This window comes from Phyllobates terribilis, unplaced genomic scaffold (genome assembly GCF_046119375.1).
Source record: "Phyllobates terribilis strain yellow unplaced genomic scaffold, ASM4611937v1 Scaffold_2__4_contigs__length_985480577, whole genome shotgun sequence".
In the NCBI taxonomy this organism is placed as follows: domain Eukaryota; kingdom Metazoa; phylum Chordata; class Amphibia; order Anura; family Dendrobatidae; genus Phyllobates; species Phyllobates terribilis.
In genome coordinates this window covers 823,747,449-823,761,692 of record NW_027362762.1, presented here as the reverse complement: position 1 = coordinate 823,761,692, position 14,244 = coordinate 823,747,449, and the positions used below count along the sequence as shown (strand labels likewise).

Here is a 14,244-nt window from a genome sequence, read left to right as displayed (position 1 = left end):
TGATGTTGAAATGTGTTTTGGGGGTTAAAGTTCATTTTCTGGGCAAATATTGACTTTGCAAGTACAGTAATTGCTGTTAAGCTGATCACTCTTTGACATTCAGGAGTATATGCAAATTGCCATTACAAAAAATGAAGCAGTAAACTTTGGAAAAATTACTATTTGTCTCATTCTCAATACTTTTGGCCATGACTGTACAGTCAGACACAGCCATTACACAGTACACAGCAGGGGCACATTTATAAGATTATCTCAGCACAGGAACATTTTATTTAAACACATCCAATTGTGGAAGTTATTATTATTCCAAGATCTATTGAATAAAGTGAACTTTTGTTCTTGGGAAAACCCCTGTAAATGTTCGGCCATGCCAAAGGTGCACCAAACTCCTGTATTTGGTTTGAACAGGCATTTTATGCTGATTGAATCCTTTTGTAGATGTTATCATCTCTGTCATATTTTCTCTCTTTAAGAAACAATCATAATCTACTGCACGGGTCTTCCAAGCAAAATGAATGGTTGTGAAGTAGGACAATTACTGTTTTGTGTATCTGTCACTTTATATAAACCTCTTTTACATGGGAGAGGTTTTGGCCCTCACCCCCTTTATCATAAAAAATGATTTACAAGGATGTAACCTTTTTTACTTGCCTTACTCTTAGAATAATGTTATCAGTTACCGTACTGATAATCAGACCAAAGCGCCCTTGTAAGCCATGTTATTACAGCATAATATTTGTCCGCAATCCTCTGTGCATAACACAAGAAAGAGCTTTTATGATGATGTCCTGCGTCATCCACAGTGTCCTCCATCGCTCTCCTACACAGGCGCACCTCGCTTCCCTGCTAAGGGCAGAGCACAGTACTGTAGTGCGCATGTGCCCGGTGCTCTTTGGCCTCAAGCACACTGTGGTATTTTACTCTGCCCTCGGCAAACAGCAGTTTCTCCCTTTCCTTGTGCTTAGGGACATGAAAAAGGGGCTGGCTGTGTGGCTTAGTTTAATAAGTAAGCCATCCCCCTTCTCTGTCTCAACATCAGCCATCAAGGAGAAGACATCTGCCTTAGCTAATGACAGCTAGCCCCTTCATCACATCACTGACGGCTGGTGGTGGGGTGTACACATCTGTATGCTCAGAATGTCACATGCCTGGTCTTTCTCTTTAGAGAGATCTTTGCTAGAGAAGAAAATAAATAAATGCATATCCGTATTATTTTATTCTTTTATACTTATGTTTCTGTGCTAAAATAATAGACCTAGGAAACTAAAAGATGTGACTTTTTTAGCTTTACTCTTCTGCTTATTTAGAAGAAGACCTAAAAAGACCTAAATGGTTGGATCCTTTTTCTCCTGTTGCGCAGAAGGCGTCTTGTCTTGCTGGTGCCATTGAGAAGGGTAGCAATCATTGATACAGTACAGACCAAAAGTTTGGACACACCTTCTCATTTAAAGATTTTTCTGTATTTTCATGACTATGAAAATTGTACATTCACACTGAAGGCATCAAAACTATGAATTAACACATGTGGAATTATATACTTAACAAAAAAGTGTGAAACAACTGAAAATATGTCTTATATTCTAGGTTCTTCAAAGTAGCCACCTTTTGCTTTGATGACTGCTTTGCACGCTCTTGGCATTCTCTTGATGAGCTTCAAGTGGTAGTCACCGGAAATGGTCTTCCAACAATCTTGAAGGAGTTCCCCGAGATGCTTAGCACTTGTTCGCCCTTTTGCCTTCACTCTGCGGTCCAGCTCACCCCAAACCATCTCGATTGGGTTCAGGTCTGGTGACTGTGGAGGCCAGGTCATCTGGCGTAGCACCCCATCACTCTCCTTCTTGGTCAAATAGCCCTTACACAGCCTGGAGGTGTGTTTGGGGTCATTGTCCTGTTGAAAAATAAATGATGGTCCAACTAAACGCAAACCAGATGGAATAGCATGCCGCTGCAAGATGCTATGGGAGCCATGCTGGTTCAGTATGCCTTCAATTTTAAATAAATCCCCAACAGTGTCACCAGCAAAGCACCCCCACACCATCACACCTCCTCCTCCATTCTTCACAGTGGGAACCAGGCATGTAGAGTCCATCCGTTCACCTTTTCTGTGTCGCACAAAGACACGGTGGTTCGAACCAAAGATCTCAAATTTGGACTCATCAGACCAAAGCACAGATTTCCACTGGTCTAATGTCCATTCCTTGTGTTCTTTAGCTCAAACAAGTCTCTTCTGCTTGTTGCCTGTCCATAGCAGTGGTTTCCTAGCAGCTATTTTACCATGAAGGCCTGCTGCACAAAGTCTCCTCTTAACAGTTGTTGAAGAGATGTGTCTGGTGCTAGAACGCTGTGTGGCATTGACCTGGTCTGTAATCTGAGCTGCTGTTAACCTGCGATTTCTGAGGCTGGTGACTCGGATAACTTATCGTCAGAAGCAGAGGTGACTCTTGGTCTTCCTTTCCTGGGGCGGTCCTCTTGTGAGCCAGTTTCTTTGTAGCGCTTGATGGTTTTTGCAACTGCACTTGGGGACACTTTCAAAGTTTTCCCAATTTTTCGCACTGACTGACCTTCATTTCTTAAAGTAATGATGGCCATTCGTTTGTCTTTACTTAGCTGCTTTTTTCTTGCCATAATTCAAATTCTAACAGTCTATTCAGTAGGACTATCAGCTGTGTATCCACAAGACCTCTGCACAACACAACTGATGGTCCCAACCCCATTTATAAGGCAAGAAATCCCACTTATTAAACCGGACAGGGCAAACCTGTGAAGTGAAAACCATTTCCAGTGACTACCTCTTGAAGCTCATCAAGAGAATGCCAAGAGTGTGCAAAGCAGTCATCAAAGCAAAAGGTGGCTACTTTGAAGAACCTAGAATATAAGACATATTTTCAGTTGTTTCACACTTTTTTGTTAAGTATATAATTCCACATGTGTTAATTCATAGTTTTGATGCCTTCAGTGTGAATGTACAATTTTCATAGTGATGAAAATACAGAAAAATCTTTAAATGAGGGGTGTCCAAACTTTTGGTCTGTACTGTATGTTAATGGTCATTTTGAAGGTGTTGAGCGGATCGTGGTACTGTACCATATGATTGGTGGCACACACAGTTTTTTCGGATGCAGAGGATCAAGGCCGAGCGCATCATGGCTCCAGCCATTTCTTACTTCTAGTTACACTGTAAAGGCAGCCTGGTATTAAAGTTACAAAAGCGATCTCCTAACGATAAAGTTCTGCAGTTTTTAATTAGATATATAAAGCCATTAAGAAAATAAAAAGTGACAATTAGTCATCGCCAGCTGCAATGATTTCAGAGAATTCTTGGCGGCGACCCGGACGCCGTCTCCAGCTCTAGAACATCTGAGAACTGTTGTCCCTGCGCTTTTGTCACATTTCCTCTACATCCGTCTCTTTTCACTGAAGGCTGAAAAGTCGTTTTTTGTTAAATCCACAATTCCAGTTTCCCAGCTGTATTATTCTCTGAGTGCTCTAGTGTGTGGGTAGATCTACCATCAGGGAAAGTAAGCACCGGAGTATGAAGCGTCAAGGTCAGTGCGCTGAATGTGTCTGTGTTATCTTCCTGTTCATCTCCCATCACTAGGGCCTAGTAATGGAGACCCAGAATACAGTGGAAGCGTCTGTGCAGACTGTTCTCTGTTCCGATGGACGGACGCTGCCCGTGGACTTGATGCTGATTGAGGAGCTGGAGAAAGTGTTTAATGCAGAAATGGCATATGCTACGTTCATTCCCTTTTCTTGTCTTATAGGTAGGTACGAGCCCTAGAGTCAATTCCATACTCGCTCTGATCTAAAAGTTCTACAAAATATAAATATGGCTGTTCCCATCTCATACACTTATGGCGTGTCCACAGGTTGGGCTATAAATTAATATAGCACATGGGTAACGCGTGCTACGGTCAGTGGGGAGGTGGCTTTTGTTCCCATAGAAATTAATGTGCATTCCGACCTCCTCTGTACTGCCAGCAGTGCTTCGTAGCCAATGCTTTCTATTGAATCTGAACTTTGTGCACATTCATACAGGAGCTGTGCACTGTTTGGGGGTAAATTGAGAGATCGATGTGGGTCTGAGGATCTGGACCCCCATTGATCTGCAATTAATTAATGTTCTTGCCAAATATGAAAAAAAAAAACAATGTGAATGTTTAGTTTTTTTGTTTTTTTTTAAATAAATCAATAAAAGTTGTTTTTTTATATTTGGCAGGCACTTTAACTGCGGATCAGTGAGAGTCCAGGTCCTCAGACCCCAACCGATCTTCAGTTAAAGTGCTTGCCAAATATAAAAAAACAACATGAAAGTTTAGTTAGTCTTTAAATAAATATATAAATAGTAACTTACCAGACACCTTATTCCATTTCTACCTTGTTCTTGCACTGATCACTCACTCTCAATTCACTGGAAAAGTGAAGTAGAAATGAGACGATCAGTTCACTGAGAGATCAGTTTGACTGTTGCCTATAGAAGTCTATGAGGATGAGAGGAGAGATCTGCTGCACAGAGATCCAGGCAGACACCCATAGACCTTATTTCTAGTAAGTATTCTTATCTCGCCCCAGTGCTGGATGCACAGTAACCCTGCTCATTACTGCTTTATAACATCCTATTTCGGAGTTAAAGGCTTTATGCAATAATAAAGCAGAGCACCAACTTAGGATGATAACGTCAGGGATAATGAAAAGGATAGATGAAAAGAAAGGTTCTCACCTTTTATCAGGTTGCGATGCCTGCCAACTACTTAAAGTGCCCTAATTACATTAGATTAGGTTCATATGGAATTCACGCCTTGTTCTGGACGTCAGGAACCAGTAGTATCAATTATTTGCATAAAAATAGACAATTAAAAAAAAATTCGGGACCCAGCACTTGATGTAAAGTAGCAAAGTATTTTATTGTCTACAAACTAGTTTTTAGGCTATAAAATAGAGGTAGCTCCTTTATATCAAGTCCTGGATCCCATTATTTTTTGAATTATTTAGCTATTGTTTTGAAAATAATTCTCATGTCCTATACTATACAATGCTGCTTCTGAGGGTGTGAGAGAGAGGGGAGCAGGAACAATTCGAGATGGAGCCTGCAGGTGGAAAACTTATAAATAGTATCTTGCATTTTTGTTATCCTGGTCAGCAACATTGTTTTTCATGTACACTTATGATAATTGTATTCTGAAAAGTCACCTGAAATGACCGTTCAGTTCAACAATTTACATGATTGATAGCTCAAATGGAATCATCATTATATCAGAGTAATTATGGTTTCTTTATTATACTATTTTACATTATTACAGGTAATGCCAGAACAATTCCTATATTAATGCATGTACAGGATGGTGACTGTACAACTCACAACAACCTTCCGTTCACACAGGGCTCTCCAAAGCCCCGTCATGGGGAGTGATGGGGGTCCCTACTGTCAGACCCATGGTGATCGGTGATCAGTAAGTTATACCCTATCTTAGGGTAGGAGATAACTTCTAATCTTGGTACCAATCCCTTAAAGCATGATTGAACTAATGTCATTTTCAGATGGTGGACACCTCAACTTTAAAGGGACCCTGTCAGCAGGTTTTTAACCTGTAAGCTAACATCTACGTAAAGCATCTGAAATGTCGATTATGTCTGTGCCTTTGTATTATAATTTAATTTCTTTCTAGAAATCCTTCTGCAAATGTTTATGCATATGAGCTGGTAAGTGCAAGGGCTTGGTCTGCACTTACACCTCTCCGGCCTCTCTACCTCCTTCTCCTCCTGCTGCCGGCCTCCTGTCAGTGACTGACAAGTCAGTCTTCTCCGTGACCTGCTCCCCTTCCCGAGATCTCACACAGGTGCCATCATTCCCAGAGGCAGCAAATGCTCCGATAGTCTGGCTATCACAACGTCATCAGGACAGTACTGTGTTGTGCCAACGCCCCCCCCCCCCCCCAGTAACGTTATAAATATCAAAGATTGACCGTCCCTTCCAAACAGAAAAACAGGTGTGAACAGGTGCAAGCTAAAAGCGCCACCTCCATATGTAACTAACCAATTAAAGCTGCATTCTGTAAAGTTGTGGCATGCAGACATGGAATATATGAAATTGGAATTACATTGCAAATGAAGATACTTAGTGCATAAATTGGCCAATTCATATGTGCCCAAGAGCCATCAACAAGGTGACCTTCTTTGCTGGGAACCTAATTGTTTTTCTGTCTGGAAGTGACGGTCAGACTTTGATATTTGTATACATTGGACCTCTCACCGAGCACTCCACCCATCAACTTATGACGGTTTTAATCACATCTTGATCTTTCCTACCCATATAATTGTAGTTTATCAGCCCAGGAGAGGTTAGGTTCCCAGGAAACAAGGTCGCCTTGTTGTTGGCTAATGGGCAGACATGAATTGACTAATTTATGCGCAAAGTATCTTTTGTTTTTTCCTGTTTTCTAGAGCAGCAATGCAATTTAAATTTGATAAATTACATGTTTTCGTACAATAGCGTCAGAGTGCAGCTTTAATGTATTAGCCCCAGTAATGGTGTCACCTGCGTGAGATCTCAGGTGGGGGAGCAGGTCATAGAGAAGAGTGACCTGTCAGTCACTGACAGGAGGCTTGTGGCAGGCAGGAAAACAGGGAGAGACACAAGCTCGTGTACATAAACATTTGCCGATGGATTTCAGGAAAACTGATAGACTAACTTATCATACAATGGTATAGACCTAATCCACATTTCAGAGCTTTACAAAGATGATGTTGGTTTAGGATATTAAAAACCTGCTGACAGGTTCACTTTTAATTAGAAAGTTTGCAATCAAAAGCGAGATTAAATAGAAAATAGTTGTGGTCCAAACTTTTGCATGTGCCGTACCTCTGTCGCCTTGTGTCTTTGTCTTTCAAAACTCTCCAGTGTCTTCTCCCCAATGGTTAGTGGCACTGGATTTCATATGTAAAGTAGCTATTGTACGTTTTATCTCTTGTAGGGGATGTCATTGCTCAGCTGCTTCCAAACCATGATTTAATATGGAGACTGACCATGGTTTATCAAGAAGCAGTGATTCCAAAGGAAAGCGACAGCAGGACGCAAACATTTGAATACGGTGGAAGAATGAGCTTTCCTATGCTCCGCTCAGAGGAGGACACCCAGTCAGGCACTTTTGGGAGTGTCATGGTCGGCAACCGTATTCAAGTACCTAAAGATAGCCAGCAGTCCGCACCAAGGTCGTCGTGCCACAGCCCTGTCGTGGAGAACTTCCAGTGCGATGAGAACACCTTCAAGCAGGATCTTCAGAAAAGCGCCCACGGGCTTTGTGGCAACTGGCTGGCATACTGGCAGTATGAGATCGGTGTGAGCCAGCAAGAGCCCCACTTCTACTTCCACCAGATCAAGCTTCAGAGCTTTGTAGGTCATTCGGGGGCCATCAAGTGTGTTAAACCCTTGAGTGGAGAGGATTTCTTTCTGAGCGGCAGCAAGGACAAAACTGTCCGTCTCTGGCCCTTGTATAACTATGGGGATGGCACCAGAGAGATTGAGCCACGTCTGACCTACGCAGAACACAAGAAGACTGTGTTTTATGTGGGCCAGCTGGAGTCCGTGCAGCACATTGTCAGCTGTGATGGAGGGGTCTGTATATGGGACCAGTATACAGGTAAGAACGGTGGTGACAGCCTTGGCAGAAATTAGAGGCCTTGTCCTACAAATAACATAAAATCCATTTATTTTGAAAACTCTTTAAAAATTGAAAAAGCATATTAGAAAATGTAATAATTTTCAAGATCTCCACTGATCCCAGGGAAACATACACCATATAAACAGTGATTTTTTTGTTTTTTTCCTTCCTTCTTCCAAGAGCCATAATTTTTTTTTTCTGTCGACATAATCATACGAAGACTTGATTGCGGGATCAGTAGTCATTTTAAATGACACCTTTGATGATATATATTATACTGAAAAGTGGGGAAAAACAATTCCAAGTGAGGCGAAAAGATTGGGGGGGGGGAGTAAATCCATTATTGTGTTCTGGGGTCTTGTTTTCTTATTGCTTACTGCGCAGTAAAAATGACCTGCCAACTTGAAGTCGCAAGTCAATACGATTACGGCGATGCCAGACTATTTTTGTGCTTATTTTTTTAATAATTAAAACTTTGTAAAAAAAAAACCTAAATTGTGTCACCATTTATTTGAGGCTCCTAACTTATGTGTCCATCGATGGAGCTGTGTAATGAATTTGTTTTTTTAGCACTATATTGTGGTCCATGCAACATTTTGATGGTATTTTATTTACATTTATTGTGAGCGTGCGGTGACCAAAAAACAGCGATTCTCATGCAGTTCCATCAATGGAAGAATTAAAGAAACTTCGGGTCTCAGATGGCAACACAAACCAATTTTTTATTTTTACTTTTTTAATCTGTAATCTGAATATTACAAAAAAAAAGTAATTTGAATTTTTCACTTGGAATGTTTTTTTTCCTGTTTTTCGGTACATTGAATAGTGTAATTGAAAACTGCAATTCATCTCGCTAAAAACAAGCAAACCCCCACAGGGCTAAATCGTAGGTAAAATCAGTTATGGCTTTTGGAAGAATGGAGGGAAAAGTGCGCAAAAAATGAAAAATCGCCCAGCAGTATACCATGCTTAAAAGAAGGCATATTGCTTACATATTGCTATCACTTTATGATCGGTCATGGTCTGACCTCTAGGACCCCCACCGACTCTGATAAGAAGACCCTGCTTTGTACTTCTTTGTGCATTTTGTGTCCACATACAATAAAGGCCCCGTCACACTTAGCGACGCTGCAGCGATCCCGACAATGATACGACCTGTCAGGGATCGTTGCTGCGTCGCTATGTGGTCGCTGATGAGCTGTCAAACAGGCAGGCTCACCAGCGATCAGGGGAGCAGCGACATTGTGGAAAGAATCTTTCCACGATGTCCTCCTCCTGGTTACCAGCCTGCTGAAGCAGGAGCTGGCTGGTAACTATGATAAACAGCGGTTACTAGGGGCACACGCGCTCCTGGTAACCCATTGTTTATCATGGTTACCACTCTGCTACGGTGAGCGGGAGGTTACCGCTCACTTTAGCAGGCTCGTAACCATTATAAACTATGGGTTACTAGGTGCGCGTGTGCCCCTAGTAACCCGATGTTTACCATAGTTACCAGCCTGATCGCTGCTCCCGCTGGTCACACACAGTGATGTGTGCTGACCAGCGGGAGGGCTACGACCAAAAAATGGTCCAGGACACTTTGCAGCGATCAGCGACCTCACAGCAGGGGCCTGATCGCTGCAAAGTGTCACACATAGCGACATCGCTGGTGAGGTCGCTGTTGCGTCACCAAAACCGTGACACAGCAGCGATCTCGCTAGCGATGTCGCTATGTGAGACGGGGGCTTAAGGCTCCTGGAACTATACGATTTCTTACTATTGCACTATACTTCCATTGGCGGCTATAGTCCATCGTTACGGATTGTCGGCCTTGGTGACATCTGTAATTCATTAATACCTACAAAGGTGAAATAAATCCGATAGTAATGTGAGATCAGAATACCTTTACTGCCACCTAGTGGCTTGTTTATGTGATGCATCTTCTAAAATCCCAAACTTACAAACCGCTGTCTGTGCTCAGCGCAATAATAGTTCATCAATACAGATCACATGTCCTCACATTATGGACATCATAGAGTGGGACTTTCTGTTCAGAATCCCCCCCCTTATGAGCCGCACTAGAGGGCCATTATTCATCTGAATTGCAGATAATTCCGGGACGGCCGCGTCTTACCCCGCGTAAAATCAGCTGCCACATTTTAAAAAGTCTCTCTAATGAAGGAAAATCTTTTGAGAATCTCTTTACTTGTAATGTATTTTTATGGATGTTTCCAGCAAATGTTCATTTTATGCATGTCTAAAAAAAATTTGCAGATTTTTCAGGGTGGATTATCCACCAAAAACCTTCAGTACGAAATTTCACGTTGTTTTTGTTTGATAGTTATGTACTGTTTATGGCCAATACGAGGAGATATTTGGGTACAGTAGTTTATGGTTCCTTTTATACCTTCTGGGGAATTTTAAGGGGAATCTGGAATCAGAAAATCACCTATTGTTTTTTATAACCAGGTTTTTACATCTAAAAGTGGTGCTTTTTTTGGGGGGGGGGGTAGGGAAATGGTGTGGAGGGCGAGGTAGGTTAAGTTCAACATTGAACTAGCCATAAAAAAGCACAAAAAAAAACAACCAAATCTTACCATTTTCATACTTCTTGTTTGGAAGATAACGCAAACCTTTGACGTCGGATGACATTATATTGACCTGCAGATATAGGGTTAATTTGTAGGGTAAAAAGGTGTCTGGCCGCCATATTGAAGGTGCGTCACTCGGGAGAAAAATGAAGTTTACTCCTCCCAGAAGCGACCGGCTCAGTCATACAGGGTGCTCAGTCGCAGTACTGAGCGTTACGGCTGTGAGTACACCCCGGGGCTGTCTGACAGCCGCATTCAGCACATCAGCGCAGAACCGGGCTCCGCAGATATCATACATGGAGTAACTGTGCGCCACTTGTCTCACTATTGATATCTGTTATATTCGGGTTTGCTCATTTACATCGGTATGCTTTTGAAAATGTGTTGACTAGATACTCTATATATGGGAATTGGGGTTTGTAGGAGGAATACATGAACAGTTATTATAGCTGGTCACAAATGGTGGTGCTCCTGGAGATCAGCATTAACGTGTCAAGCGGTTTTATTGACAGGTAAAACCATTCGCACTTATGAGGCCGGAGACACGAAAATCCCAATAACGGCAGTGGCCACAATGCCCCCTCCTTACTGCAGTGTGACGTTTGGAAGCTCCGATTCTGTACTGCGTTTCATTGACCCCCGGAAACCAGGGCTTCAGGTACTGATGTGTATGGTTCAGTCTCGCTTCTCTGTTTGTAAATGTTTGTTTGGGTCGCCATCATTAATGGGATATTTTTTACACTTTCTTTGATTTACACTTTTACTTTATGATTATACAGACACATAAAATCATGTAACCAACAAATTAAAGCTGCACTCTGTGATGCTATAGCATGTAAACATGGAATATATGAAATTGGCATTGCATTACTGCTATAGAAAAAAAGGTAAAATGAAAATACTTAGCGCATCAATTGGCCAATTCATGTGTGCTTGGCAGCCATCTCTCCTGGACTCAGGAGAGGTTTCATATTAGGTTAGGTTCCCAGCAAGGAAGGTCACCCTGTCGATGGCTATTGGGCATACATGAATTGGCCTATTTATGTGCTAAGTATCTTCATGTTACCTTATTTTCTATAGCAGTAATGCAATTCTAATGTCATATATACCATGTTTGGATGCTATAGCATTACAGAGTGCAGCTTTAAATTGTTACATATAGAGTGGCTCTCTTAGCTTGCACCTGTTCACACCTGTTCACATCAGTCTTTAATACTTAAAATCATGTAGCCCTTCTCTCCTTTTTTTGTTTTACTTGATTAAAGTTTATTCCTCCTACAAAACAATGCTTGTGTGTAGGAGCTGAGGACCCTAAACGGAGGGGTATTATAACACAAGACTATTTGCTTTTTTTTATTCTTATCTATTTATTTTTAAATATCAGGTGCATAGTAGCAATTTAATTTATTGGTGTTAAATAGTATACCCATGTGTGTATATAATATGTGTGTGTGTCGTGGTAAGACGCCTCACTCGGCCACTTCCAAAAGTAGACTCAGGAACTTTGTTTTCTCTGCAAGCTTTTTTTTAGTGGCATAAAGCCCTGCAGCTCCAGCAAAAATAAACACAGCCTTACTGGCAAAACAACAAAAGATAAACAATAGCACAGTCCATAGCAGTGTGGGATTAGCCACACAGGTTGTAGTCCCCAGCTTTCAGCTCCTCTCTGAGCTGTGGCCTTCCAGTCTGGAGACCTTGCCTCTCCAAACTCAACAGAGAAAAAAAAACAGGACTGAACATTTAAATGTCGCTCAGCCACACCCTGAGATGGAGGTATAGGGAATGACGTCCCTCCCATCTCTCACATTCCTATAAAACCACTCCCTTTAAAAGACTTAACCCCCCTAGCATATAACATGCTGGCAGAAAGTTTATTCTAGTTCACACAGGCTAGCAACCTGCGTGACACTTACCTCCCCTCATATACCATACCAGTAACTGTCACATACCTCCCCCCCCCCCCCTCTGCCGGGGGTTTGGGCACCTTCCGATACGAGGCAGGGAATTCTAGACATGGCATCAGCGTTCCCGTGTAACTTCCCGGACCTATGCACTACGTGAAAGTTGAAGTCGTGAAGAGCTAGGGACCATCTACTTACCCTGGCATTTTTAACCCTCCTTTCCCTCAACCATCTCAACGGGGCATGGTCTGACACCAACTTAAACTTCCAGCCTAGTAGGTAGTATCTTAGTGTATCTACGGCCCACTTTATGGCTAAACACTCCTTTTCTACTATTGCGTAGTTTTTCTCGCAGGAGGACAGCTTCCGGCTCAGATAGAGAATGGGATGTTCTTCCCCATTTATCTCTTTAGAGAGTACGCCTCCTAGATCAACCTCTGAAGCATCTGTCGGGACCCCAAACTCTTTCTTAAAGTCTGATGCGACCAGGACCGGCTGTTTACACTGTGCTGATTTCAACAGTTGAAATACGGTCTCTGTTTCTTCCGTCCACTTTACCATAGTTGACCTGGTGCCTTTTAGGAGATCCGTCAGTGGCGCAGCCATCATTGCAAAATTTGGGATAAACCGCCGGTAATATCCCACCATTCCCAGGAATGCTCTCACTTGCTTCTTGGAGAGTGGTTGCGGCCAGGTCTGGATTGCCTCCATTTTATTAACTTGCGGCCTTATTTCGCCTCTCCCGACGACATAGCCCAAGTACTTGGCCGCCTCTTTTCCAACGGCGCATTTTTTCGGATTTATTGTAAATCCCGCCCGCCTTAGGGCATCCAGAACGGCCTGTAGTTTATGTAGATGACTAATCGAGTCTGGGCTAAAAACTACAATGTCGTCAAGACAGGCTGCGGCATATTTCTTAAGTGGGGCTAGGATCCAATTCATAGCCTTCTGGAAGGTGGCTGGGGCCCACTGTAGCCCGAACAGCATCTGGGTGTCGAGAAAGCCGTCTTCTCCTTGGCCGTTTGGGACATGGGGATCTGCCAATAGCCCTTCGTCAAGTCAAGAGTGGTGATGTATCTCGCCGGTCCAAGCCGCTCGATGAGTTCGTTGACGCGGGGCATTGGGTACGCATCACACTTGGACACCTCATTCAGCCGTCAGTAGTCATTACAAAACCTCCACTCTCCGTTGAGTTTTGGCACAAGGATGACTGGGCTCGACCACACACTCTTTGACTCCTCTATCACACCGAGGTCTAACATCCTCTTCACGTCAGCTGAGATCACCTCCCGGCGTGCTTCCGGAATCCGATACGGCTTCAGATTCACTCTTACATGTGGTTCTGTTAGCACGTCATGCTCTACCACCTGAGTATGCCCCGCCAACTCTGAGAACAGTTTCCGATTCCGCTGTAGTAGTTCTTGACACTGTTGCTTCTGGGCTGGCGATAGTCTCTGCTATAGTAACCTCTTCCACTTTGCCTTCAGGAGCAGCTCCCAGGCAAGGAGTTTCCACAGGCTCCTGGTCCCGCCACGGCTTGAGCAAGTTCACATGGTATAATTGGTGCGGCTTTCTTCGGCCAGGCTGGTGGACTCTGTAGTTCACTTCACTGAGTTTCTCCACCACCTCATACGGGCCTTGCCACTTGGCCAGGAACTTGCTTTCGACAGTGGGAATGAGAACCAGAACGCGATCGCCAGGCTGGAACTGTCTCAGCCTTGCCGACCGGTTATACACCCTCGCCTGGGCTTCCTGCGCCCGGAGGAGATGTTCGTTCACGATGGGCATCACCTTCACCATTGTCTCCTGTAACTGGATTACATGGTCGATGATGCTCCGGTGGGGCATGACCTCGGCCTCCCAAGTTTCCTTGGCGATGTCTAGGAGACCCCTTGGATGCTGGCCATATAGAAGCTCGAACGGAGAGAAGCCAGTGGAGGCTTGGGGAACTTCTCTGATGGAGAAAAGTAGAAACTGAAGCCTGTAGTCCCTGTCTCGACCATCCTTCTCGACGACCTTTTTGAGCATCGCTTTCAGGGTTTTATTGAAGCGCTCCACCAGGCCATCGGATGGTAAACGGAGGTTCGCAGCTAGGTAATCTGCTGGACGAGT

The 14,244-nt window shown here is 43.3% G+C and overlaps 1 protein-coding gene across 2 annotated transcripts in view; it reads left to right on the top strand.

Moving 5' to 3' along the window:
* The window catches only part of WDR81 (WD repeat domain 81), a 74,439-nt gene that overhangs the window by 39,744 nt on the left and 20,451 nt on the right, over positions 1 to 14,244 (top strand). For both annotated transcript variants that reach the window (XR_012297849.1, XM_073667694.1), the window contains exons 8-10: positions 3,599 to 3,764; positions 6,972 to 7,637; positions 10,744 to 10,889. Coding sequence is in view for 1 of the 2 variants with exons in the window: in XM_073667694.1 (XP_073523795.1) it covers positions 3,599 to 3,764; positions 6,972 to 7,637; positions 10,744 to 10,889 (978 nt within the window). In the remaining variant the exon portion in view is untranslated. The remainder of the gene's footprint in view (positions 1 to 3,598; positions 3,765 to 6,971; positions 7,638 to 10,743; positions 10,890 to 14,244) is intronic.